This window comes from Lytechinus variegatus, chromosome 12 (assembly GCF_018143015.1).
Source record: "Lytechinus variegatus isolate NC3 chromosome 12, Lvar_3.0, whole genome shotgun sequence".
Classification (NCBI taxonomy): Eukaryota; Metazoa; Echinodermata; class Echinoidea; order Temnopleuroida; family Toxopneustidae; genus Lytechinus; species Lytechinus variegatus.
Genome location: NC_054751.1, coordinates 15,274,451 through 15,301,940, shown reverse-complemented (window position 1 = coordinate 15,301,940; position 27,490 = coordinate 15,274,451). Strand labels below are relative to the sequence as shown.

The window sequence follows — 27,490 nt, the reverse complement described above, 5'->3', positions numbered from 1 at the left end:
TAATAAAAAATAAAGAATATTTTGTATCAATATTATTCCAGTTGTAAGGATTCTGTGTTTATAAGTTGGGCAGCTAAATTTGAAAAATAACAGATGTTGAAGGGAGGGTTGATAGAGAGGGGAAGAAGGAGAATAAGGAGGAGAAAAAGAAGAAGAAATTTGAAAACTATATTTTCAAGACAAAATACAAACTGCCAGAGAAGTATAAAGAGGTTAAGAAATTGATACATTAACACAGAGAGGAAAAGACAGTCAAGGGACAGGTACTGACAGAAAAAGAAGAGGAGGAGGAAGAAGAAGATGGAAGGAGGAGAAAAATATGAAGAAGAGGGATAGGAGAAGAAAAAAAATGAAAAATCAAAGGGCAAAAAAAAGGAAAAGAAAGAGGAAGAGAAAAAAAATTATATAGAGTATAACTCGGCATAATTCAGCATAAATCTATCTCAGACAGCTTCTACTAGCAGCGGTTAAATCCCTTTTAAGTACATCACTCATCCTCCCAAACCTCTTGACTGTAATGCTTTCGTCTTAGCTTAGAATCCATGCTATTGATAGACCTTCTTGACTTTACAGGGGCTTCTTGAGAGTGGAAGATCCCTTACAATCATTCTTCATAGCCACAAAGAATGGGAATAAAGGGGTAAGAAGGGGATACATATATAGACATGTGTGCTAACATTTCGCCCCCTTTCCTTCCATGGAGGTGGGGCGTGATTTCTGGAGTGATGGTCCTATTTCCCCATCCTATTGCATGTATCACCCCTTTTCAATTTATATTTATGGATTACCGACATTGACACATTGTTGTCTCCTATAATTATTTGATTGTTCTTATATCCAGGCAAAAAAAAAGAAAGAAAGAAAAAAAGAAAAGAAAGGGGAAAGGGTCATCACTCATTTTTACGGGGTGCGCCCCCTCCCCCTCGGCCCTGATCCGCTCCTGAGTCGCGATGTCGTATTCCCACCCTCGATGCCCTACCCCCCCCCCACCCCCATCTGACCATCCTCGATGCTATTGTTACTCCCCTCTTAACCACTGTTAACAGAGAGATCAGTGCTCTTACCCCATATACCTGCTGTGATTGGTTATTCGCTTTGTTTCGGTCCCTGGTCGTCTCATGAATAAGTCAGCTCGAAGAATAGAAGCAAAAAAGTTTCTTCGCTCGCTCGACAGTCGTCGCCTGCAAAGCGTCTTTAGAGGTGAGTACAAAAAATCCACGGGGTAATTTTCACCATGCTTTGCTAAATTTTCATGAGACGTGTTGTTGTTGCTGTTGCTGCCGCTGTTTTTTATTGTGGATATACTTGAAATTAAATGTCTATTTGTCCATATTCTGCGCCATTTTCATATTTCATGTCACGCTTAAAAAGGAATGGTAAATAAAAATCATGTGTTAGTGATTATAAATTCTGATCGACTGGCAAAACGTTCAAAATATTTCCCCAAACTTGTTGGTGAGAATCTACCATTATAATAATAATAATATAATAATATTCCGCTTTTATATAGCGCTTAATACATCGGAACGACGTCTCCAAGCGCTTTACAGACATATCATAAATTATGTTGGTATGTCGGATTTGTCATATGTCATATTCATCGAAGGCATAATTGTGTACTAGCCAAACCTACAATTTCATCTTTTTTTACCCAAACCTTACCGTTTCAACTATTTCTGTACCCTTTACAAAAAGCAAATAACGGTCCGACAACTAAGATGATTTTATTTTTAAAAATGCAGGTAGCAGGTAGACATACGTTTCATCAGTCTAATCAGTTTTAATCAGTCTCTATCGAGTACCAAAAGGCGTGCATTTGCCCCTTTAAACATTGTTTCCGGATTGTCTTTTTTTTACTTGTTTTATTTTTATATTTCATAAAATTGTTTAACAAAAAAGGGATACAAAAAAACGACATGCAAAATGGACAGCAAAACATGATTGATTACAGCTGGAGTGTATCTCGACTCACTGTATGAGTTGATATTTTAAACAACTTGTTTAAAAGTTTGAACAATAATTGTTAGAGTGGCGGGCTTTAAACATCGTGTTTAAAAAATTTAATCAACGTTTTCACAGTGCAGCAATGTTGATAGATCACTACTTTTTTTTCATTGTACTCATGATGTCGTATTTGACCTCGGATTCGCATCAAAAGTTCTCATTCAATAATCTTTATTGATTGTTGGTTAATATATCTGTCTTTTCATGAGAGAAAACAATAGGTGTTTTGGTCCATGATGGGTTATAGTCTATATTGTATCGATCGGGGGTTTTCGGTTGCCTCATGCACGAATTATTTTTGTGAATTTTTATTTTTCATCAGCTTTTTTTTTTCTTACAGGTTTGGCTCATCATCGAGTCTAATAAAGTGTCACGTATTTACTCCCCACCATTTTCATTTCCTACACTTTAAGAATATTTCTATTAAAAAAAAAATCCTGCAGCAGAGTCTCGAAAACACCTGTGATCTCACTGCAGTGTGTAAAATTACAAAAAATTGATATTTGGTGAATGTAACCTTACAAATTCATTGTAATAAAACTGTTTTCCCCTTTTGAAAACAGACCTGCTCTGTAAAATTCTATACAAAAATTGTATAAAATCTTTCCTGTTTTAACAATTTACAGAATGATTTGGTTACTTCTTTCTTTGAAATCTGTTTTTAATTTTTCTTCTCTAAAATCTTCTGTATTTTTTTAACCGTGTACTTTTCCCTTTCTAACTTTTATATAGAACCGATCGTCTTTCTAACTTTTCTATTAAGAATTATATCCCAGTCCCCATACCTGTATTAACAAAAACACAATACTGAGGATAAAGTAGCCCTATACAAAAATGCACATCTTGCGTTAGTATAGAGGATCATTATAGACTCACACCATGTTTATTTCGATACATCTTTCTGAGGGTTAACTCGATCAACCCACCCCAGATTTCTCCCCCTGATTTCTCTCCTCTATACTGGCATAAGATATGCACTTGTATACGATCCTCATTTTTCTTTTAACCCATTTGTCATGTTTGTAGTACAATGTATATCTGTTATCTATTTGGCATGTATATTACTTAGCTTCAATAGGATACCCTATAACACAAGAATAATTCTGTGGAAGAATTCATGTATGTGATTTGCATAATAAACGGCGTCCCATTATGGTGTTAAGTCAACTGTTGAGTCTCTGTTTGCTGGACCCTTTTTACACTTCCGCGCTATATTTGATTTAGGTGACCGAGGGCCTTTTATTTTTGACAGTTTTCATAATACGAGCGGAAAGGGACAATATCAAAGCATTTCACGGGGTTGTTTGATGTCTCGTGTAAACACAATAGGGATTAATGCTGTTAAGCTTGGAGGAAAATAACGTTTATTTTGGAATACTTGAGTATGTTTGTATTTTCTTCGTCTTTTTTCACAACGAGCTCTATTACTTCAGGGGAACTCCTGCTTTAAACATACTGATTGTGGAGGTGATATATTGATCATTTATTTTTCAAGGCATTAAACGGGCACTCCAGGCTGTAAATAATGTGATTTCAACAGATTAAGCAAAAATCAGACGAAGGCAAATGCTTCAAATAAGGCGTAATGTCTTTATTTGAATATTAATCTGTTAAATTGTTTTAGCTTACTTTTGGTGAGATAACAAATTATGATCACGACAAAACAATTATACGAAACAGTATACGTACTGCACTTATATGTGGTAAATAATTATTAGGTATTCCGTCTGTGTTTGTTGGGCTTTATAGTAAATACATTCGAATAATTTCTTGACAAATGTTTTTTTTCTCTCTCTCTCTCTTTTCTCTTCCAACCTCACACCACCCCTTCCTTGCTACTCTCCTAGACATGATTAATACCTGCTGGGATGTCACGATAGCTAGTATCAGCCAGTGCATGCTTCCCATTTTTTTTTCAAAGAGCTCACCCGGCCTTCTCCTCTTCCTTCTTTTTAAGTCCTTCTTCTTCTTTTCTGTCTATTTCTCCTGTTTGTTGGCTTTGGTGAGTTAGTTTGTTCGGCTTCGGGGTCTATGGGGGGGGGGGGGCTCATGGGGCGGGAGAATGCTCATATATATATATATATATATATATATACATTCATTCTGTCAGTTTGCGTAGCTGTTACGTTATATGTTTTTTATTTGCTTTAGCTGCATTTATTACTAGTTGAAATGTTACTTTTGTATGATTTTGGATTATGTCTCTGTTCTGATAAAATATTCTGTTATACAGTGTTATTCGAGTTGTGTATTCACAGCTGCAATTATCATTTTGTTTCATATTTTCTTGATCATGTATGTATGAATTTTATTTGAATGAATAATAAAGATTACAACAAAACAAAAAATGATGATTACTTTTAGCCCGGCGTTCAGTTAGCACTCTTTCTATCTCCACGGTTATAGCATTTATAGAACAAACACGAACTTAAAGCATTTATTGGTCTTCTTATTTTTTCTGAAGGGGGAGCTAGGGGCGGTATAAGTCTACACAAATTAATAAAAACATAAAACCAAGCGACTATATAGCGCTTATACAAAAAAGGAGATTTTTGTAAATGTTTAAACAAGAAAAAAGTGGAAGTTCGTACTGTTTAATCTATAATATGCATCATTACCGTAATGAATATATTAAGTGTATTTGGTGTTTGTTTTTCAAAGAGCTCCCCCGGCCCTCTCCTCCTCCTCGTCCTTCTTCTTCTTCTTCTTCTTATTATTATTATTCCCTAATCCTATACCTGTCCATTGTCTGCCCCTTTCTTCATCAATTTACCTCTTTGACCTTCTCTGACAGTCTATGTATTTTTGTCTTTAAAATATCGTTTTCCACTTTCACTGCTAATCTTTGCCCATTCACGGTTATTTTCAACAAGGTCAGCTTTTTGCATAGGCCTCAGGATTTTAGGATTCCATTCATTATTGGTATAATAATTAAGGCTATTGTAATCCTCAAATAGCTTTCGTTCACTCTCATATGGTACTTCTGTTATAATAATAATACCAACACGCTTATATAGCGCATATCACTGCCAAATGCGTCCCTATGCGCTTCATTGGATATTATTACCCTGGCTTTAGCCCCGCAGCCTTTTACAGCGCAGTGGCATTTCAAGGAATAAATTCCTGCCAGGTACCCATTCACCTCACCTGGGTCGAGTGCAGCACAATGTGGACAAATTTCTTGCCGAAGGAAATTACGCCATGGCTGGGATTTGAACCCACGACCCTCTGTTTCAAAGTCCGAAGACTAATCCACTGGGCCACAACGCTTCTGTTGTCAAGAGTTCTTTGGTTTCTTAGCGAGAAGGCCGCTTTATGTGTAGGATGGTGAGTCGGGTGTCCGGACACTTTATCTTTTTGAAGCCTTCTTTTTTGTCTGTGGATTATACCAAAAATATGAATCCATTACTTGTAATCATTTTCTATTTTGTTCTTTATAATATTTCCTAACATTTTGTACTAAAAATTGATGAAACTTCGCTGGTAAATTTTTCCAAATGACATTGTAAAATTGATCGTCCGGACACACAACCCGTCCGGATACACAACAACTGGGTATACTGAATACAAGAATTAACCCCAAAAGGCCTGGGCGATTTGAGATGCATTGAGGACGGGGGGGGGGGCTTGATGCCCCCCCCCCCCTCACTTCTGATCTCGGCCGCCGTTCGCGCGATGGCGCCGAAATTTGACGCGCACGTTCTTCAATTTTGCCACATAAACTACAAGCTAGTATTTTGAAAAAAATCTGAAAATGATTATTTTTTATCTATAATGAATAAATATATGCAAATTTATTCGTGAAAAAACATTCAGTTTTTTCTTTTTTCCAGATGTCATCTTTGTAATCTAATTTAAAGGGTCCACAAAAAAAAATTGCGAAAGCCAATTTTTTTCCTTGATGTATTTCTTTGTTTTTAGATTTTTGTATGCATTTCTTTGTTTTTTTTCAATAATAATAATAATAATATATGTGATTTGTAATGCGCCAAATCCACTCGGCAGAATGCCCAAGGCGCAGTGAAAGAAGAAAGAAAGAACGAAAGAGGACAGGTACAATGACAATTATTAAAGATCATTAATAACTAAACTAAACCTTAAATTAATTAAGCAGACCAATTACAACGAAAAAATAATCACCCTTTTATGAATTTCATCTACCATAGACTTTGTAAACAAAGTATAAAAATGAGCCATTCTCGGCATGAGATTGTCTGGTAAAAAGTTGCGTCACGATGGCGTCGCGATGCCATACCCGTATGCACTAGCGTACCTACGGGGGCCGGGGGGGGGGCAGACTGCTCCCCTGACGAGTCTCAACGCATGCAAGGGACGTATCCTTGCCCCCCCCCATGATGAGTCACAACTGATCCCTGACGAACCACCAGTAGCCCCCTCCTTTGAAGTTGAAGACTTTTTTTTTTTTTTTTGCTTGTCAAATTTTTTGGCTGACGATTTCGATTTTGCCCACCTTGTTGAAAATCCTAGGTACGCTACTGCCCGTATGTCGCGAATTTGGTCTCAAAAGTTGCTCGAAACTTAAAAAAAAAGTCATATAATTTTGCGGCGCTATCTTGTTGCGTTTTGGAAATATCGCGTCGAGGGGGGGGGGGCATCATGGCCCCCAGTCCTTTTAGAGCTAAAGGAGGGAAAATGAGACGGAATTGATGAGCAATCTTTCTATTACATGATTCTCATCCGAGATTTACATCCAGCATGAGAGGGGCCGGGGGTCTGCACTCCCATCCTCTCCATTATTCTAGTTGCCTTTTATTGTCAAAAAGTGCCCCCTCTGGTAAATCCTGCGTCTGCCTTTGTCCCATTCTCGCCCCCTCCCTTTTCCCCTCTCTCTCCTCCCTCTCTCATCACCCCCTTTTATGAAAAACACGAAGACAATGTAATTTCTTCTTGTTATTTTTGCAAACCGTACTAAGGATTAAAAAAAAACATAGTGAGTAGAGTGTGGATTTTTACTCAATTTGCATTTATTCGGGAGTGATATTCGGTTTATGATTGGGGAATTGTTATATTGATTCATTTTCTGGCCAGATTGCCGATATTAATGGAAACGCCATAAGAATAAACAACGACAATATATGGAGTTATATGGAACAAAACCCCGGGGGGCACTTACATTGGCGAGTGGTTACCATGCGCGACCAAAAAAACACGTAAAAAGGATGTCTTTTTCACGATAGAGCACGTTACGTACGTAACGTGATAAGGGTGTCAAAAACACGAAAATAATGAAAAAGGGTATCTATTTCGCTAGGAAAATTACGTGTTTAGGGTCGAATTTGCGGGGATGATAAAACAAAATCAAAATGTTTTAAAAAGGATGTCCTTTTTGCCCCAAAATTTCGTGTTTAGAGTCCGATTTGCGCGAGGTGTAGAAGGTGGGGTCGTATACTAAACCAAATAAGGTAAAGCCGACGACCGAAGGACCCGTAACAATAAAACATTCCTATACTTGTTTAGGGGTTCATTTCAGGGAAAATTTGCCAAGAGTATCGTTTTGTTTCCAATACTTGTTAAGGGTAGGGTTTCACACGCCAATAATTGTTAAGGGGTGCATTCCTCTTGACAGTATAACTAATGTTTAAAAGTGATATGTGTGTATCTGATTATCATTTTACAATACATTTTTATTGGCATCAAAATGAAAACTTGTACATTCTTTCTTTCCCTTCACAGTCGATGACCGGTTACTCTTGAAAGGCTTGAGCCACTCAACCCTGGTGCATGCACGTCATGGATTTGGATCACTTACTCGTCATTGTCTCGACGTTCGCTGTTTTCCAGTGCGTACAAGCGTTACCCCGAAATGAAATACTCGTTAGTGGTATGTGTTGTGTATTACTGTGCATATTTTCTCCCTTTTCTCTAAATTAATCAGTTTACACAATGTTCCGATTAGATAAACTGCCATGGAAAAAATATGACATCACTAAATGATGAGATAAGATCGAGCTCCGCTCCAACATAGTAACGAATGATAATCGAACGGTCACTTTGAGAGTGTAAGGTTTGGGCAAACCACATGCTAAAAAAGATAATCCGTTGGTCATTTATATTTTTTGTACACGTTTATTGAAAACTTACTTGGGTGCAGCTGAAATCCCCAGCCCCCCCCCCCCCGATCCGAGGTTCATGTCCTATAGCTACGAGCCATGGGGACAGGGGGGGCTCTTTTCAAATCCTACTTAAAATTATAGTCTTTGTCATCAAAGGCTTTTTGCTTTGATTCACAATGACGTAGCTCCACTTCCGACCAAGGGCGACGCCAGGGGGGGGGGTAAGGCGATCTTATCTGTAATGATGAGATGGGTGAAGGATGTGAAAGAACGATTATAAGAAAGGAGTCTGAGGTAGTGTTACCTTTGATATACCAAGATTTTTTATTTGAGAAAAAAATGTCACCTTTATGCCATCTTATCCCATTCACCCCCCCCCCCCTCCCCTCCTTATCAATTACCATGGAATCATTTCTGCTTGTTTAGGAAAATTAAAAATAGTTTGAACTATTTAATATAAAAAAAAATATTATGGTGATAAATTTTGAATTTATACAGAAAGAAAAATCACATAACTATAATCCCCTTCCATTCTCCTTGTTTTTCTTGGTCATAAATATCTAGTGGGTTCCATGGTCCCAGAGGCGTCGATCCTGGGGGGAGGGGGCAGGGGGGGCGATAGCCCCACCAATGAAAATATTGGGGGGGGGGCAAACATATCCAATAATTCCGGATATGCATAAAAAACAATATTGTAATGTTCAGCAAGCGAGATTGAGATACACAACTCGTTCTTTATTCAAAATCGTGCTCAAAATGTCCGCTTTATAGATTGGAATATAAAAATTTTCAGCTCGCGCTTCGCGTTCGCATCATTTCTGTAGCAAAAACCCATACTTTTCATGATTAAATAGGTGAATGTAAATGTCCCGTTTTCAGTTCTAAGCCTCAAAAGAACTCCTTTTTTAAAAAGTCCATTAAACTGTCATTTTTTGAGATCGAAATATCAAAATTTTCAGCTCGCGCTTCGCGCTCGCATTAATTTGTTGATGAGAAACGTGTCTGTGTCTCATGAGTCATATATATATGTGTGTGTGTGTGGGTGGGTGTTGTACGATCGGGCGCCTTTGGAACGTTAATGATTTTGCCCCCCCCCCCAATCTGAAAACGGATCGACGCCCCTGCCCCCCTCCCTTCCCCCATAATACATACCCCACATCTGAACGCAAGTAATATACACCATAATTATCAAAGACCGTATTAAGTTTTTACTAACGGAATTGAAAGACTTTCAAAATCCAATCCCGGAGCATGTCTAATTATATCTTCGAAAAATCATGTACCGATGCTATCGTATATAGGCTACATTACAAAGTGAAGACAGTTGAATTTCTATTTTCATTTTCAATTTTAATTTTGCAAGTATGATGAATATTGCAATTATAATTGCACTTATTGATATTCAAATCAAAATCTTCACATTGTCTCCAAAATATACTTTTCCTTTCTTAGACAACTGCGATGTCCTGATCAAAGCCGGTTTCGACGTCTTCCGATGTACGACCTCCGCGTATGCTGATCGGGCGGAATGCGTACCCCGCGGTCATCGATCTGGTGGGCGAATGCGTCTTCGACGACCAGGAAGCTTCGATCCTATGAACCGAGTTTGTGATTCGAAATTAGACTGCAAAGACGGTTCTGATGAAATGCTCAACGAATGTACTAAATTGCATAAAGGTAGGTGAAGGGGCAGCTTGCATATGGACAGGGGGGGTAGCATTCATTGGTTGCTTTCTTTATCAAGCAGTGGCGGCACAAAGGCGGGGGAATCGTCGCCCCTGCCCCCCTCCCCCCGAAATCTTCAAAGATTGAAGAAAAAATGTAAAGTTATTATCCTCCTTTGCACCCCTCCAAAAAAAAATTGCCCTCCACTTGCTTTTCCAACTTCACTCCACTCTAATTATCCTGGTGCCGCCACTATTATCAAGGTGGAAATCTATTTTCAAACAGTATAATGGGTAGCCTATAGTTTAGAATTACTCTCATTTTCTTCTTTGGGGTGTACTTTGGCAACTCTTAATGCAAGTTATAAAGTTTTAATCTTTTGTTTTTTCTTGCCCCCCAAAAAATTGCCTAGAGGACAAACATTGATCCCCAATGTTCATTATGAATCATGGATTTGTTCCATAACTAGGACAGTTTAGCGGTTTAGACCTTATGATAATCCTCATTTAATAATGTGAACTTATGATTCAGATCCAAATTTGAAGATTAGTACGGCAGTGTGGATCAAACACTTTTCTAATCGACACCCACCATGTGCAGCACTTTTTCTTTACTTTTCTCCGACTTTTTCATTTCACTCACGTAGAATACTGTGTCAACGAGCTGGAGAAGGAGGTCGATGGCGAGTTTCTTGATTCTTTCCATTGCTACGACGAGGGTGACGTTGAGGGGCCGGCGTCGCTCTGCGTCTCCGAGTGTCAGATGTGCGACGGCGTCAGGGACTGCCCGAACGGCGCCGATGAACTGGATGCCAACTGCCAAAAGATGAGACCAATGCCATTTGCGTGTGAATTATTCTAGAACAAGTACAATTAATTCAGACATTCTTCCAAATTTTCATGATTATACATGCATTTCATATTGCATGACTGTATTCTGATTTGCATTTGATAGACATTTGCACAAGTCCATGGCAACAATGCTCAACGGCCACTCAAAGTCGAGAATTTCGCGGGAGTTACCATTGTTACTGTGGTGAATTTACCATAAATATATAGTAGTCATTGCAATATAGCCTATAATCTAGGCGGAGACTGCAGTCTTTGCTGTTATTTTTTTTTTAAAGTACACACCAAGTTACCAATAATGCATTCAGCATTTCCATTTATTTGAAAGCAGGATAAAAGAGCATTGTAGATTAAATGCCTTGTTCACGGGCATATAGATGCCGCGGCTGTGGATCGAACCCCGGACTTTCCATGTATAGCCAGGCGCCTTAGACCACTCGGCCACGGCACCTCTACTGTTATGCTGAACTCAAACGATATACTGGTATCTGATGTGGCAAAGACTGCGGAATACGAGTCACAAATTCGTAGTCATTGCCACACGTCCCGTTGCGTTCAGCATAACAGCAAAGCTAATAACTGCAGCCTCCGCCTAGATTATAAAAGCTATCATTGCAACGATGGCCTGCTTAGACTTTTTTTACACATTATTCTGATTCTCTTTTTAGATCATGACGTCCATTTGAGTCTATATTTCATTTGTCATGTTTGTGTAACTTCCAAATATGAAAGGGATATCAAGAGGACGTGAGCCCCCGTTGTCACTTTCAGGGTTTTCAAAAGTGGAAATTCCAGGAAGAAGGAAACGACCAACAGGGGTAAATAATAACAAATTCAATTTGTCGAAAAACAGAAGAAGTCATACTCATACAAGCGATTTCAAAACCACCCCTCCTTTAGTTAATGTTTAAAGGGATACAATTTTACTGTGATTGCCCGATGGCACCTATTAACCAATGCATGGTTACGCGTTACACTATCATCATTCTGTGATCATTGGGAAATAAACATAGTAAATAAAAATAGATACATGCATTCGTTTTCATCGTTTCAGAGTTTAAATGAGAGATTGAAATATTATAAAAATGCTCAGTGATTGAGATAAATTGCGGTACCGTGTGATCGAGATGAAGAGATGGTGGAGGGGGGGGGGGGAATCATTATAGGAGTGATTGAATAAAGATAGATAGACAGAGAGGGGGATCATATCACTCAAGATCACTGGGGGGGGGGGCAGTTCCATACACTCATCGCGTCGCTGAACTATTGAAAACAAATATGGGTCGCTGCAGCTTAGATCGCTCATAATTAGGGATTTAGGTGTATAGTGTACAAAATATCCCGCATTCCTTTCCATGGCTAAAAAAATAAAAACGCGGGATAGTGTAGTGAGTGAGTCCTTACTAATAATATTGTACTAAATTCTGTCGCCAGAATAAAAGAAAGTATTAACCTATAGATCGAGCCGCTTCCCCATTTGTATTTTTTTTGGGGGTGGTGGTCCCAGTGGCTATGGGGTAGCTCCGGGGGTAGCTCTGATGTAAATAATTTGAACCCATATTGGAGAGGGTCAGGGGCGGCGGAACGTAATTTCGTTTGGGTGTCAAAGTAAAAAAGGGGCACTTATACGTGCCAAAAAGGGCATTTTGGTGCAAACGGATACTTTCACCATGAGATTTATCATCTGTGTGAAGAAGTTGTGTGTGTTGTAGTAAATAAGTTGAGCAAAGTTTTTTTTAAAGTGATTTCTAATTGATAAGATGTATATATAGGTTTTAGTTTTTCGAAAACTAGCGACCAGTTTTTGGAAAGAAATCATATCTGAAGTTGTGAAACTAGCTTTTTGGTCAATTATAAACCTATAAAACTCTTGACTGAAGGCGTCCTTGCGAGATGTTCCGAGCGCGAATCAGGAGCTCAAACTTTTTGAAGTTTCATGTAATTAGACATGAAAAGTAAACATTCCGAGCAGTTCTTGTATCATGAAAAAAGGATGTGGATCCAACTAAAGAATTAATGCGAGCGCGAAGCGCGCGGCTGAAATTTTAAATATACCGACCTGAAAAAGAACCGTTTAAAGACTGCATTTAGTGACTCATGAATATAATACGAGCTACATAATCTCATCAATCGAATAATGCGAGTGCGAAGCGAGCTGAAAATTTGTGATATTCTAACCAGAAAGCTGGACATAGGCCTATAGGCATTTTATTTAACCAGGAACATAATGACTCCCTTAATAATGGTGCGAGCGCAAAACATGAGCAAACAATGTGTGATATTCCAACCTGTAATCTGGACATTCTAAGAATTTTTGTATGAACAGGATAAATATCTTACTGAACAATTATTGATGCAAGCTCGAAGCGCGAGCCAGAAAATTGTGATTTTCTAACCTGAAAACTGGATATTCTAAGCACTTTTTGTATGCAGGAACAGAATGAGTACCTTAAACAATAAACATTACTTGATGCGAGCGCGAAACACAAGCACAAAATATGTGAAATTCCAACCTGAGAACTGAACATTCTATGCATTTTTGTAACCATAATTTATTAGGACGAGTATACCTTAATATACGAAACTGATAAACATTTTGTGATTTTCTAACCTGGAATGTATTACGTTTTACTTCAAAAAGGGTATTTCATTTTGAAAAAGGGCACATTTCATTTTGAAAAAGGACATTTTCCATTTTGAAAAAGAGACATTTTTTCCAACAGGGATTTTTTTGGGGGGAGGGCCCCCCCCCCAGTTCCGCCGCCCCTGGGAAGGGTAGGTGAGGGATCCCCTCAATCTCGATTGGTCGGGTGTTTTATCAGACAACACCTGTTTTTTTTCCTCCCGACACTTTATAGAAACTATGTTTCTAAGTCAATCAAAATCAAGGAAAGAAATCATATCAGATTCGATAATTTGACAGACAAAATAGTTGACGAAACACTCGATAATGCGGCGAACGCATATGCTCGATCCTTTTTTTCGGCTAGTTGGCGCTCGGACATTTAACTCTATGCGCTCGGATGTCACGTACGGAGTTCGAACGAACTTGCAATTAATTCTTCTTTGAAATCATCTCCACTTCGTTGTAAGGTAATTATCGTTTTGAATTCTAAGATTTTTTGCAGATGTTGATATTTGTTTATGCAACGTGTTATCTGTAATTCCCACTACCGATATCTGTCAACGTGTCATTTGAATGAGGAAAAGGGTGCAGGGCCAGGGATAAAAACAGGAGAGCATGGCTCGTCGAGTTGATCAGAGCGGGGAAAGTCCCCGGGCCGAAAGCTTCAAAACTCGACTCCCGTATGTGTCAAGTGTCACTCACTCAGACTCAGAGTCTCATTGTCACTTTTGAATAGGGTTTTGCGCGTTTTTTTTTAATGAATGTGCAATAATTTAATCATGACCATGTAAAAATGCTATTTAGAACAGAAACAAGGGGAATTTTTAAAAAAATGATGTGCAGGTAAAAAAACTCGTCTCATTCTCAGTTTGGTTAGTAACTTAAGTTTTTTTTTAGGTTTGAGTTTTTGCCGTTATTCTGCAGGTGTTTAGAATGTTTGAGAGATCATAACGATAACTTTAAGGTTGTCAGATATAATTTTAACTATCAGAATTCACGTGAAAATTAAATGGTCCATACATGGCCATGGACTGGTGCACATGGTGCATAAGTTAATTAAAAAAATTAAGTTGCTGCATGGAACGGAACCTAATTAAATACTCCTAAATAAAATGACACTGACAGGTCTGGTAGACAGCTGAAATTCCTTCCATTTCAAAGAATTTTGAAACATTTTGTCCTTTTTTATTTCTAAATATGTAGGTGTGGTGAACCCAGATGTCCAGCAGAATTGACAAGAGAGTGAAGCTTTCAGTCTACATGTTCATATACAACATGCTCATATACAATATGTTTTTTGTTATTATCAATAAAACTGACCTTGTAATGAATTTTCTTTTGTCTTGTTTGATACTTAATTCCTTTTAATTTCAAGTACAAATTACACAGTATATTGATCTGCCATTTAATCTCTATCTGCTTATATTTTGCAATTTTTCAAATGATATTGCCATAGATTTACATAAAAGGTATTGGACTCGGTGAATTTAATGTAGCTCAACTGGAAATCAGAAGAAATGGTTAATGGGTTAAATGGCAATTTTTGAACCAAATAGTAGTAAATAGAAGTTGGATAAATGGCATTTCAAGAATTACAGAACAACTGGTTGTACGCAAATCATGATTAGACCATGTCGGGTCCACATGGTATGAGACCAATGGAAAAAAGAGAAGAGTGATTTTAGACTTGTGGCAATTTACCCAGAGGGCTTGTAAAGAATGTAATTACAAGTAATTTGGGCACTGATTTATAAGAATAAGGGAGTTTATTTAGTTTTCCTATTCTTCATAATGCTGACAGCAATGAGTGCCTTGAGCACATAATCAATGTGGATTTAGCGCTTTAGAAATTATTATTATCATCATCAGTAGTGGTTCTGCACACAACCAATTTCTTCAAAGGATCAAACTTGTGCCAATTTTGTAAAGGACCTGTTAATGGCCTACTGAATAGAATGACCACAAGCTTAACAAAAGCCACATGCTTAACAATATGAAATACCAACACATACTTCCACTCTATTGTACATGTAGTTTTAATCCCTTAATCCCCTGTCCTGGCAGTCCCATTGTTTGGGGCTTGTTATCTTCTATTCATGCTCTTCAGGGTGAGGTTCATTAATGGCTTGGCTTTTATTAGTGAAGGGGATCTTTGACAGTTCTTTCATGATAATTGCAAGGTGTTGCACTACATAGAGGTAACATGTTTTAGTTTCCCTTCCTTGGATTTGATTTGTGGAGATTGGATTAGTCAGCTAGAGTGTACTGTAAACAGGTGATTTATTTATGTATATACATGTATTTTCACTAGAGGACCATTCTAATCAGTGTGGCAACTCGTACTCTTAAAGTACAAGATTACACCAACAAAAAGTTGATTTGAAAAAAAGAGAAAAATCCAACAAACATAACAATGAAAATTTCATCAAAATCGGATGTAAAATATTAAAGAAAGTTAGGACATTTTAAAGTTTGCTTAATTTCACAAAAAACAGTTATATTCACATCCTTGTCAGCATGCAATTGAGGAGACTGATGACATTACTCACTATTTCTTTTGTATTTTATTATATGAAATATCCAAAGTTTCTCCCTGATCTGTGAAACAACCATAAATTTCTTCCTGAACATGTGGAATTAGCATTGTCTAATACTATATGATTCAATCAAGTTGTTCCTTATTGTCAAATCTGTAAAAAAAAATGAAATATTGTATAATTCAAACAAACAAAGAAATAGTGAGTGAGGGGCCATCATCGATTCTCTCATTTGCATGTCACTGAGTTGTGCATATCACTGTTTTGTGAAAATAAGCGAAACTTATTTTCACCAAAAAATGTCATAACTTTTTTATTGTACATCTGATTTTGATGAAATTTTCAGTGTTATGCTCGTTTAATTTTTCTCTATTTAATCAACTCAACATTTTGCTGGGATGGACTTCACCTTTACATACATGTATATTCTGCTGGGATGTAGTATCTGGGTAGATACACCTCTCCTTCTTTTGCTTTTCATATGGTTTTCTGACTAATCTCTCTTATGTTCTTGATCTTTATTCAGTAAAAATTCAAGGAAAGCATGAAAAGAAGAGTTGACTGAAGTGCATTTCTACAAACTTTTGCGTTCTTTTATTTTTAATACTGGTGCAGGTCTGTCCTTGATAACTATAATCATTTTTCTCCTCTTTTGTAAATTATGAAAATTGCTCTGGCATCTGAAAAAAATGGCTCTCATGAATTATGTTGTGTGCGTATGCATACAGTGTATGTAGGGGAAGGCGGGGTAAGTTGAGCATAGGGGCAAGTTGAGCCACCAGCCCGAGGCCAATAATGAATGAGTCAGACATTGTGGTGGTATCGTGTATTGATGACCCATAGCACAACCCCTAACCCCACCACATTGTTTTCCACTTTGAAACAAAAAGTAGTTTTTTAGAGGGAAAATTATGAATTTGAGCCCAAAAAGTAAAAAAGAGTGTGAAATAGATAAGTGCTACACACACACGTCTTTAAATATAGTAAAGACATGATAACAACATTGTTAGTACAGGTATGGATCTTCATTCTTGTCATAGTCTTTTATATGATGGATGCATAATAAATGTGTGGATACAAAATTATCGCACTAAGTTTGGACTGGGGTAAGTTGAGCCAAACAGCATGGGGCAAGTTGAGCCATGGTAATTCTTATGGTAATGTATCTTAAAAAACAAACCATAGAAATCAATTGAAATGCAGGCTGAAAGGAGCAAATTTACATGACTGCTCTTTTCCTTTTAAAGGATGTTAGTATTTATAGAGAATTAGCAAGTGAAAAGACTTTAAACAAAAAATTGACATGCTGGTTCTCCCCCCCCCATACATTTTGTACGTAGTTTTTGTGGCTTAACTTACCCCATATATGGGGCAAGTTGAGCCATTTGACATCGTTTTTTTCAAAGGTCAGATGATTTTCAGTGTGGGGGTAGAAAGTTATATGTAGGTGAGAAACATTTCCCATGAATCAAATTTAAAGGCAAGGTAATTATTTCTACCCCGCCTTCCCCTACTGTTTGTTTGTATGTTAATGAAAGACGGCAAAATAAACTAGTCTTATTTTATATTTTTCTCTATTTTGGGGGACCAGTAAATTTTAGGTGCGGACCAGTAAAAATTGGAAAAACTTGGTATCTACTGGTCTGACATGATCAGGTTGGACCAGTAGTGTGGAGCCCTTTCATAATCCATGGTCAGAGTGGTAGGTCCATGCATAATCAAAACATTCTTAATGAACAAAATAATACATACTGTATAGTGTATATACAGAAGTAGTAATGTCCATTATACAGTGTACCTAAAAAAAAAAAAACAATATACATGTACTTGTCTCTCTGGAAATTTTTAGTTGAAGAACATGCAAAATGAGAATTTTGTTATACATGTAGTTTGTAGCATAGTTTTTATTTTTTTGAATTGTGGCTCAGGAAAGTATCTGTATTACAGCTGTTTTGCAATTTCCGAACTGAACTGAAATTTGTGATTTTTTGCTTTCAAAACAAATCCTGCTGACATTCAAATCTAAATTTTGTTGCTTGATTCAGAAGATTGTGAACTCCAAAAACAATTGAAGCCCCACAATTTTTTTTTCAACTCTGAAATTAAATCGCATTCATATCACCTTTTTTGTCTTTCAATCATTTCTTATTTGAAATGAAATACAAAATAAAAATAATATCACATGTACATTATGAAATTATATTTTTTTGTTCTGTGGCGAGTGATCAATATTATTATTGCTCTAATTACACAAGTGAGGAAAATTTTACTAGGAGTTGGATCAGGATGATATACACTGTAGGCCTATATCAAATCCACACCATGTACATATACCAAACTCCATGGAGATATTTTCTTTGTTATAGAAAGAGGTTGTAATTTTTTTATAAGAAAATTGATTGTAGTATCTAAATTTCAGTGAAGGATTAACGATTCCAGAGTGTTTTCTGACCTTTAAAATGTGATTGATTCACAAAGATTTATGAACTCCAGAAAACGCCTGAGATTTACAATATAAACTCTTTAACTATTTTAAATCATATCAATTATCATTTACATTCGGAAATTATCCTTTTCTTCTGTAGCGATTGATCAGTATTGCATAATGCACATGGGCGGAAAATTGTAATTGGGTAAGAGTGAGATCTCAAATCCACATCGTGTGAAAACTGAAATCTCCATATGTTTTTATAGTCAAATATGGATGGAAATAATTGGTAGAAAATTGTGGGCATTATCTGAAATTCAGTGTTGTGTTTTTGCCTTTAATTCAATTGAGATAGCTAGAAGAAAGCCAATTTTGATTTTGATATCCCTAACAAATGTAAAAAAAAAATGCCCAAACAATTAATTTCCTATGTATTTTATTTTGTGAATTTCTTATAAATGTATTTTTTTTTATTTTTCAAACCTATGTTTTTTTTCTTTGAAATTTATCAGGGACCCTTTTGCGATCATTACTAGCATGAAATAAATAAATTTAAACCAGCAAAAACTAAAAATTATCATACATGTATGATTTTTGTTGGAAAACACAATTTACATTAACTTTATTTCATGAAAATAAAATTTCTGAACGATTTTTGGTCTGACATGCACTTACAAAATGTTGCATAATTTTGAAACTGCCATAAGATCTCAAAATATGCCCTAGACTTAATATTGTTAAAAGAGGCACCCTTAAAAAAATCAGGCCAAAGTCACACATTTGGTGAGGGGGGTCAATAAATTTGACCCTCCAGCTTACTTATTGTTAAAGGTGTCATACATGTATCACAGGGCACATTTATGTATTTTATTTTATTTTCTCTTAGAAATTCAGAGGAAAGATTTAAAGCAGAACTGTTTTTTTTTCTTTTGAGATAATGTAACATCAAAAGTGCAAAGCACTTATTTAATATCTACTGTAGATATCTTGATCTTATTTTACATACAGCATACATGTATGTCTAAGGCTTAAGATAAAAAGTGTGAATTTCATAAACATTCCATTCTCACAAAAGGAAGAGTTAATATTGTGAACATTACATGTATATCTTTTTTTCATTCATTCATTCATTCTTTGTGAAAAATTTGAATTTTGATTTTGATTTCATTTAGCGCCCTCTCTTGGTTACTTTTAAATTTTGTTTGAAAATACCTTTTGAACACTTAACAATTTGTTGATTGATATCAGAAAGCTACATGAAGATCATAACCTGAAATTGTAGTAGAAGTGTGGCATACATGTAGGTAACGATGAGGGAGGAACATATGCTTTGGTCAAAATATGTATTCTAATTGTGGTAATAATTTAAAATAAGTATGGATGGTAAAACTGGTATCCAACAAAATTACCTCCCGAGTGTTACTCTGTATTATAAGTAAAAAATACATGTACGTGTCAAACGATTCTAGTAGAAATTGTGTAATTTGCTTAGATAGTGAAAAATACATATATGTACATTGTATGATATTCCCAAAAGATGATGGGTCCTTTTCCAAGTACAGGCCCCATACACTGTCCCATATGTGATTATCTGTATCTGTAATCTTCAGTGTGGTCTTTTTCAGCTTAGATTTCATGATTTCATAAAGTTGTAATTATGTGAAGGAACTTGATCTACATGTAGATCTACACTGGTATGGTGATAATTAGTTTTCAAAATTTCAAAAACAATCTCATTAAATCCTTGTTTTCTGGAAATTATGGGTACTTTTCTGTGAAAACATGAAGTCCTATTATATTCAAGGTACTATTATGTTACTCTTCATTAAAGGTTGTTCATGGTACAGTAAACCTACAGTACAATAAATAGTAGAGTTTTATAGTACACTGCCCTTGAACAAGCAAATAATATTAAAGATTACTAATCTGATGTTGCGATTTCTTTCTTTTTATTCCAGAGCTAGGGAGAAGCAATCATGCCTCCTCTTACACTCTTCCTCAACGAGGACGTCACAAAACTCCTTCACAACAAGTATGTTGTTATCTTGGGAGATTCCAGTAAGTGAACTTTTCATCTACAGTTCAGTAATATCAGTTTGACTGAAAAGCACCATTGTTTTGTGCATAATTAAAGTAATTTCAAATGGAAAGATTGGTTCATGTATGATCATGTTAAAAAATGCTAAATTTTATTTGCCAAGCTCAAACTATTTGTAAACTGTGTGGTAAGAGGATCAAAGCCATGCACTTTGATTAATGATTATGATTGATACCTATTCAAGCTTCCCTGATCGACAGCAATAAATCACAAAACATGGAAAAAAGGAATTGTCAGTTTTGGAGTTCCAGAGCACCTATTGACACCAAAATATAGATATCATATTTTGAAGCAAAAATTGTATAGACTTTTCAAATCTGTCCCGTTTTTTTATTCGCACTGTATAAAATAATATTGGTAAAACTTGAACATGCTTAGCATGCTAAAGTTGGGGTGTATTTTTAGGACCTTCTTCCATAAACTTTACTTTAATAAACTTTGGTTCAGATTTTTAAGAAGATAAAAAGAAAAATACACTCATCTCTAAGAGTCTTGTGTTATGCCCCAACTTCAAAGTGCCGTTAATATTCATGTATACATTTCTCTGTCCTCTCCATACCCTGTGACTTCAATTTACACAATGCACATTATTTAAGCATACAATGTATTTGTTTTCCATATCCAGTCCAGCGAGGGATCTACAAGGACCTTGTTGCTCTCTTACAGGGTAATGAATACCTATCATCGCAAGATCTCAAGGCCAAGGTTAGCCATCCATTTTATCATATCAATGCAGTCATCACCACATTTTGTTAGAAATACATGTACCTCTACACAATGACCTGTACTCTGAAGTCAGGTTTAGCGTAGCCCATGGACTAACTCTGCGATAAAATTATAGGAAGCCGGAAAAAACCTCTCATATGTTTCTTTTATTTATTTTCTCTTGCTTTCATGATGAAGAAAAAATACTTCTGTTATCATTCCCAGACTGTTTTGAATTATTTGATAGTCAAATTAGTTGATTAACTGGATTATTATTAACAAACATTTGTACCACAAATGGCTCTCCAAAGTTAAACCACAACTTTAAACCAGAGTTTAATTTAAACCCGAGTTGAGATTACAGGCCAATGTGTGCTAGAGCTTGTTCTTGTTGGAAAAGACTTTTTACAGTCACATTTGAGTTGTCACAAGCAATTATTTTGATGGAAAGCTTTGAAATCACTTGAGGTGAATTCTTATATTATCAGGGGAGTGTTTCATGAAGCATCATGATATTGGTTTTTATTGGCAGTTTTGCTCTGAGCCAATCAGATGCAAGGATTTCAGTAGCTTATAACAGTGTCAGTAAAAATCGATGACTGTGAAATATTCGCTGTTTCCTCTCCAGGGGGATGTTCTTGAAGCATCTTGTTAGTGATTTTTCACTGACAAGGTTTCCCTCTGCCAATCAGATGCAATTATTTCAGTAGCTTATAACAATTGTCATTGGATTTTTTTGGAGGGGGGCGCAATAACTTTTGATGTGGAGCCCTATAGGAGTAAAATACATTGGAGAAAGATACTGTGTCCATTTTATTGAATCAACATCTTTATTTCTATGCTGCAAAGTATGAAATTAATTTTCCTTAATTAGCAACACCATGGTAATGTGAAAATGATTACTTTTCAGTGTCAATTCACATCTTCATAGAAACATTATTTATCACTATCAATTTATTTAAGATACATTACTTCAAACAAAAATAATTAATCTCCTGTGCTAATCCACAGTGAGAATCAAATATCCACAATACTGGACAATATAAATCAAGGGGATGTTTTCATGAAAGTTGTTGGCACACTGTCTATGTTCTCAGCTCTGATAATACCGGTAACCAGAGTAATTCAGTAAACCAGTGCTTCCCAGCCAATCAGAAACCAAGGATTTCACACAATTTTTTAGAGTTGACAATTTTTAGTCCATGCTGAAAAATTTCATATAATGCTATCTTTTCCCAGTAAAATGAAAAAATAAAAAAATAAATTTATATAACACCCAATAAAATCAGAAGTTTGTTCATGTTTTTTTTTTCAGGGTGAGAAGAATTTCATGAATGATGTACTGATGGAAGGAGGTATTATGCATAATGGCATCAATTATAGAGAAGTAAGACAATACAGGACCGATTATCATCTAGTCAGGTAATTGATTGATTGATTGATTCATTCATTCATTGAATGAACTTAGAACTTAGACATGACCAAGGTCAAAGGTCATTTACATGTAGAGTCAATGAACTTAGACATATTGGGGGTAATTTATTGAATTGCCACCATAAATTTGGAAGTTTATGGCTTTTGTTCATGGAACATAGACATAAGAGTAATGAAGTATCATTGAATATCCTGCATGAGTTACAGGTCACATGGCCAAAGTCAAAGGTCATTTAAGGCGAGGCTACCAGAGGCTTTCCATTTGTACATTTACTTATCACTCGAATCTGTGATGTCTGTGATTTATTCATCTACATGATTTTCTATATTTATCCCTTCATTTAGTGATTGTGAATTTGTTTGTTGAATCCATCTATTCATATCTTTATTTTAAATTGATTTAATTATTTTATTACTTTTAAATACAACTTCACTTTAAATGAACACAGAAATGTATCCTTTCAGTCATCTCAGAAATTGAAATGGATCGTTACTCTTCTTTTCTGTGTTTAGGTTTTACTTCATCACCAGAATCTTCAACAAATATTGGGAGAACATCATCTTTCCAGACTTGCAGGGAGAGCCTGTGCCTGACGTGGTCATCATGAACTCTTGCCTTTGGGACGTTTCCCGTTACGGCCAAAAATACTGCATGACCTCCTTCAAGCGTAATGTAGAGACAACCTTCAGCAAACTCAACAGCATCCTCCCGATTGAAACCCTCATCATCTGGAACACCGCCCTGCCTGTAGCTCGTGATATCAAAGGAGGGTTCCTGCTTCCGGAGCTCAAGGATCTTAGCAAGACCATGCGCTTGGATGTCCTCAAGGCCAACTACTATGCCAAAGAGCTGGCAAAGTGCTACGAGATTGATGTTCTTGATCTCAACTACTTCTTCCGTAATCAGATGCATCGACAGGTTGGGGATGGTGTGCACTGGAACTATGTGGCTCACCGGAGGATCTCCAACTTGATCTTGGCCCACATCGCAGTGTCCTGGGGTGTTGGGTGCCCAAGAGGTAAGGATTCATTGAAGCTTTCTGAGAACCTTTACTTTGACTTTGAGACAGAAGATGAAAAGGCTTCTCGGAAGGCATTGGAGCAGGGTGACCGGAAGACTGATTCACCAGCGTTCACGGAAACAAAAGAGAACGTCAGTCACTCCATATCTAGCAAAGACAAACCTACAAGCACTGTTAGATTGGAAGAAAAGTCTGGTGAGAAGTTGGCAAGGCCTTCTGATGCTGACAACATGAAAGATTTTAACAAGGACGATGGTAAATCTGTCTTGGTTTCTAAGGTCAAGGATGACAAAGATGGCAGAAGATCACAGAGTCCAATTGAAATGAATGCTCCAAGGAGTTCTAGAAACCCCCTCGAACAAGACCGTCCACCAAGCCGTCCTTCAAGCCGATCTTCAAACCGATCAGAAGATCGGGCTGATTCGGGTAAGAGGCACCAAGGAGACAGATCTCCAACTCGTACAAACACCCCACCCATTGGAGGAACGAGGCCTGCTCCTCTTGTAGAGCTTAAGCCTATGGACATTGGTAATACTCCCAAGGATTCGCTTCATTTGCCAAGGTCAAGACCAAGGTCACCAGGGCATTCATTCAAGAGCAGCTTACCAAGAGCCGGTGGGAGATACCAGCCTTATCCCAATCAGAACAGCGTACATCCAAACTTCTATCCTCAAAACCAACCACAGTCCTGGCTTCCAAGTCAACCAGTTACACCCCGGCCTTACTATCCTCAGCCACAGTACATGCCATACCAAAATCCACAAGCCTTGATCCATCAATACCCACAAGACGCTAGACATTTCCTCAACCCATACCAGGTGCCGAACCTTCAGTACGACAACCGTATGCGCCAGCGATTGGCTGCAGAGCGTAACCTGGAGGTCATGCACGGCTTCTTGCAGGGAGATGTGTACGGGTTGCTGTGAGAAAGATATCTCGACCAAAAATGTGCATCATTCTTTTTCTCTTAAATTAAAACTGAACACGTACATGCCAAATGTTTTAGAACAAATTGATGCCACGAGAATGAACTTCTTTTCCGATGAATGATCAACTTTTTTCAAACTCATGTGCCATTTGATTTAGGGTTAGATCAGGTTCCCGTAACCTAAAGGTGAGCGATTGATTGTACACTTGATTTTCACGATTGATTGTGCATTGTGGTAATTGCAATCATTATTAAAGATATTTTTCCACGATGATTCCTAAGTTTTGTGTTACAGGTCCCAAGTCTTCCTTTAACTCCCAAGGTGATGAAGTCGATGGCCAAGGGCATCTAACTCGACTATCTTAATGCTCTTGAAATTCCCTCGCTACCAATAATGATTCTGAAGCTATTTTTCACGAGATGGCCTTGCCTTCCTGAGAGCGTACTGTGAGGGCTGGATTAGATAAACACATCTTTTGGGGGCAGATCTCATTTATTATAGAATAGAATATGAATGAGATGCCAATTTTTGAGCTAAAAAAAAATAATGAAACAAAGTTTAACTGCATATCAGAAAAAGATATAATTACATTCAACTTCGCACATTTTGTTTGACGGATCAACGTCAAATTCATCCAATTACAAGTGAAAATGATCTGATGAGAATTACTGTATTAGGGTAACAGGGTCACATGTCATCCATTGCTATATCTTGTTCTCCAAGCATGGCTCGTCTATGCATATGGGAGGGGCAACATTTTTAAAAAGATTTCGGATCTTCAAGATCCAAGGTCACATAGATCATTGTATATCTAAAATTATGTCTTATGGTGAATGAAGAACTACATGTGTATGACGATCAGTTTCAAACTTGGCTGATAAATGTATATTTGACTAAGGATGATCCGATCATGTACATTTTGGGGTCACAAGATCAACAAAGTCATTTAATCTGACGATTTAAGAAGTTATGTTTGTAAAATATTCTTTACATTGGCATTGTATGAGGCATACATGTAAATTTTGAATGTGTGCATTGTGCAGTCAAGAATCTGTCTAGTTTTTGATCGAAACCAGATGAACTTTCTAGTTAAGCCTGCATTCACAAAAGTACTTAAACCATGCATTAAATCTTAAAGTGTGCCTGGCATATGTAACAACTGTGTTTGATATGTTTGGGTTTTTTTTACATTCCTATATTGGTCTTCTGATTACTTGACAACATGCTTTTTTAGAAAAATAATTTTTAATCATTGATCATAAAGACATGGATACTTCATTGTTTGAGACTTTGAGTAGAAATAGATCTGATGAACTTTTTATATTGAAATTATGTACTGTATCACATTTTCCTATCCATGGATAATTGGCCCATACAATTTATATGGATAAAATGATTGTCTTTTTTTTTTGGGGGGGGAGAGAATTGTAATTTGCTGTTCCTACAATTGAAAAGAGCTGAAAATACATGTACATGTAACCATAATAAAGTTACATCAAGGAACCAGCTAATTCTTAAAGATCTGCATTATCCATAGGGAGCAAACTAAACTTTGCTGACCCCAGAATTGTGAAAGGCTTGTGATAGTTACATCAATGAAGCCAGCTAAAAACTTCAGCTTACATGGTGGGAAGAAGTAATTCACTGATCCCTGAATTGTGAATAGAAATGGAAATAACTGTCATTAACTACATCTTTGGAGTAGTCTGCTCAAATGGTGTCTCAGGAAATAAATATACATTTTCCTTTACCCCAAGTATATTTTGCTATGGAGAGATACTCTATAGATACCTTGTGATTTCAACTTATTATACAATGTATGGAACTTTAGAATAATCACATAAGGATTGTTTTCCAAAAACTCTCTACACCCATAATGGCATGTTTTCTGGATAAACACTCAAATGGTATCTAATTTCCCATATATAAGATTGTTTAAAGTTAATATTACACTAATAAAGTGTAATCTAACTTCATGGTGTACACTGAAATCGCCTAAGTCACTTTATTTTTTACACTGCCTCAAAATTTCATGTAAACTATGTAAATTGTGCCAAAAGATACCAAAGAAAGCTGACCATATTATGTGTGCTGAAGAAATCAGTTATTACTTTACCTTGATTTCAACTCATGGATTTTGTCTTTAAAGGAACTTTTGATTCATCTTTATGCTGCATGTTATTTTCTTGTTAAAATAGCTGTAAATATTACACTTATTAAACACAAATGGTATAAATTGCCAATCAAGTGTACTTGCTTTTGTTTTTAATAGAATTGTCAGAGAATTTGGTATTTATATTAGATTTATATTGAAACCTATCCAATGGATCATTGCAGAAGAAAGAGAGGGAAAGGGTAAGAGAGAGACTGGGGGGTAGAAAATAAAAGAGGGGTAAGAGAGAGATAGAATGGGTAAGGAAGAAAAGAGGAGCAAGAGAGAGAGGGTGAAGAAGAAGAAAGTGATATAAAAGAAGAGAATGAGAGGATTACAGAGAAGAAGAGGGGTAAGAGAGAGAGATAAAGGGGAAGAGATGGGTAAGAGAAGAGATAGAAGGGGTAAGGAAGAAAAAGAGAGAGAGGGTGGGTGAGTAGAGGAAAGTGATATAAGAGAGTGAGAGGTATATAGAAAAGAATAGGGGTAAGAGAGAGATGAAGGGAGTAGAGGGGGAGAGACAAGAGAGGGGGTAGGGAATAAGACAGGTGAAGAGGTTGTTGAGAAAAAAAAGAGAGAATCCCGGGCGGCGGTAAAGACGAGAGAAAGAGAAGATAGGGAGGTCAGATATGGGTATACCGGTAATGCCCACTCGTACCGTATAGCGCATTCTGTCCCCTGGTAAAAATGAAAAAGATGCTCTTTTGTCATAAAAATAATTATGATGTACAAGAAGGGGGAGGAATGGAATGAATTTAGAGCTCTCCGATATGAGCAGATGCTTTAGTACCCACAGTGTAGTTACAGCAATATTTTAGAAGCCGAGCAAATGAACAATTGTATATAAAAAAAAGAGTATCTACTTTGAACACCAGTTAAAACCCTTCTTGGAGTATTTCGGAGGAACAACGGCACTGTTGAAAATAAACAAAGGCCCTATATAGGGCCTTGAAAATAAAGTGTTAGCG

General features: G+C 36.7%; 2 protein-coding genes across 3 annotated transcripts; both read left to right on the top strand.

Annotated features, from left to right (window-relative positions):
• The first annotated feature begins 1,085 nt into the window (after nt 1–1,085).
• LOC121425088 (low-density lipoprotein receptor-like) lies at nt 1,086–11,616 on the top strand. Its single transcript, XM_041621062.1, has 4 exons — nt 1,086–1,200; nt 7,699–7,846; nt 9,531–9,755; nt 10,390–11,616. Exons 2-4 carry the CDS (start codon nt 7,747–7,749, stop codon nt 10,602–10,604), a joined length of 540 nt encoding a protein of 179 aa, XP_041476996.1. The 5' UTR covers nt 1,086–1,200; nt 7,699–7,746; the 3' UTR covers nt 10,605–11,616.
• A 97-nt stretch (nt 11,617–11,713) lies between these two features.
• Nucleotides 11,714–25,812, top strand: LOC121425087. 2 transcript variants are annotated; one of them, XM_041621060.1, is made up of 5 exons: nt 11,714–13,684; nt 20,141–20,240; nt 20,906–20,985; nt 22,301–22,407; nt 22,933–25,812. In XM_041621060.1, exons 2-5 carry the CDS (start codon nt 20,159–20,161, stop codon nt 24,365–24,367), a joined length of 1,704 nt encoding a protein of 567 aa, XP_041476994.1. In that variant the 5' UTR covers nt 11,714–13,684; nt 20,141–20,158; the 3' UTR covers nt 24,368–25,812. The 2 variants fall into 2 exon arrangements, with proteins under 2 accessions (XP_041476994.1, XP_041476995.1); XM_041621061.1 differs by lacking the exon at nt 11,714–13,684 and adding an exon at nt 15,084–15,492.
• Nucleotides 25,813–27,490: the final 1,678 nt, after the last annotated feature.

Excerpts from the sequence above, each read along its gene's own strand:
- LOC121425088 (XM_041621062.1), top strand. The coding sequence starts at position 7,747 with ATGCACGTCATGGATTTGGATCACTTACTCGTCATTGTCTCGACGTTC. Across the intron at positions 7,847-9,530 it reads AAATGAAATACTCGTTAGTG|ACAACTGCGATGTCCTGATC; the intron begins GTATGTGTTGTG and ends TTCCTTTCTTAG. Across the intron at positions 9,756-10,389 it reads ATGTACTAAATTGCATAAAG|AATACTGTGTCAACGAGCTG; the intron begins GTAGGTGAAGGG and ends TCACTCACGTAG.
- LOC121425087 (XM_041621060.1), top strand. The coding sequence starts at position 20,159 with ATGCCTCCTCTTACACTCTTCCTCAACGAGGACGTCACAAAACTCCTT. Across the intron at positions 20,241-20,905 it reads TGTTATCTTGGGAGATTCCA|TCCAGCGAGGGATCTACAAG; the intron begins GTAAGTGAACTT and ends TTCCATATCCAG. Across the intron at positions 20,986-22,300 it reads CGCAAGATCTCAAGGCCAAG|GGTGAGAAGAATTTCATGAA; the intron begins GTTAGCCATCCA and ends TTTTTTTTTCAG.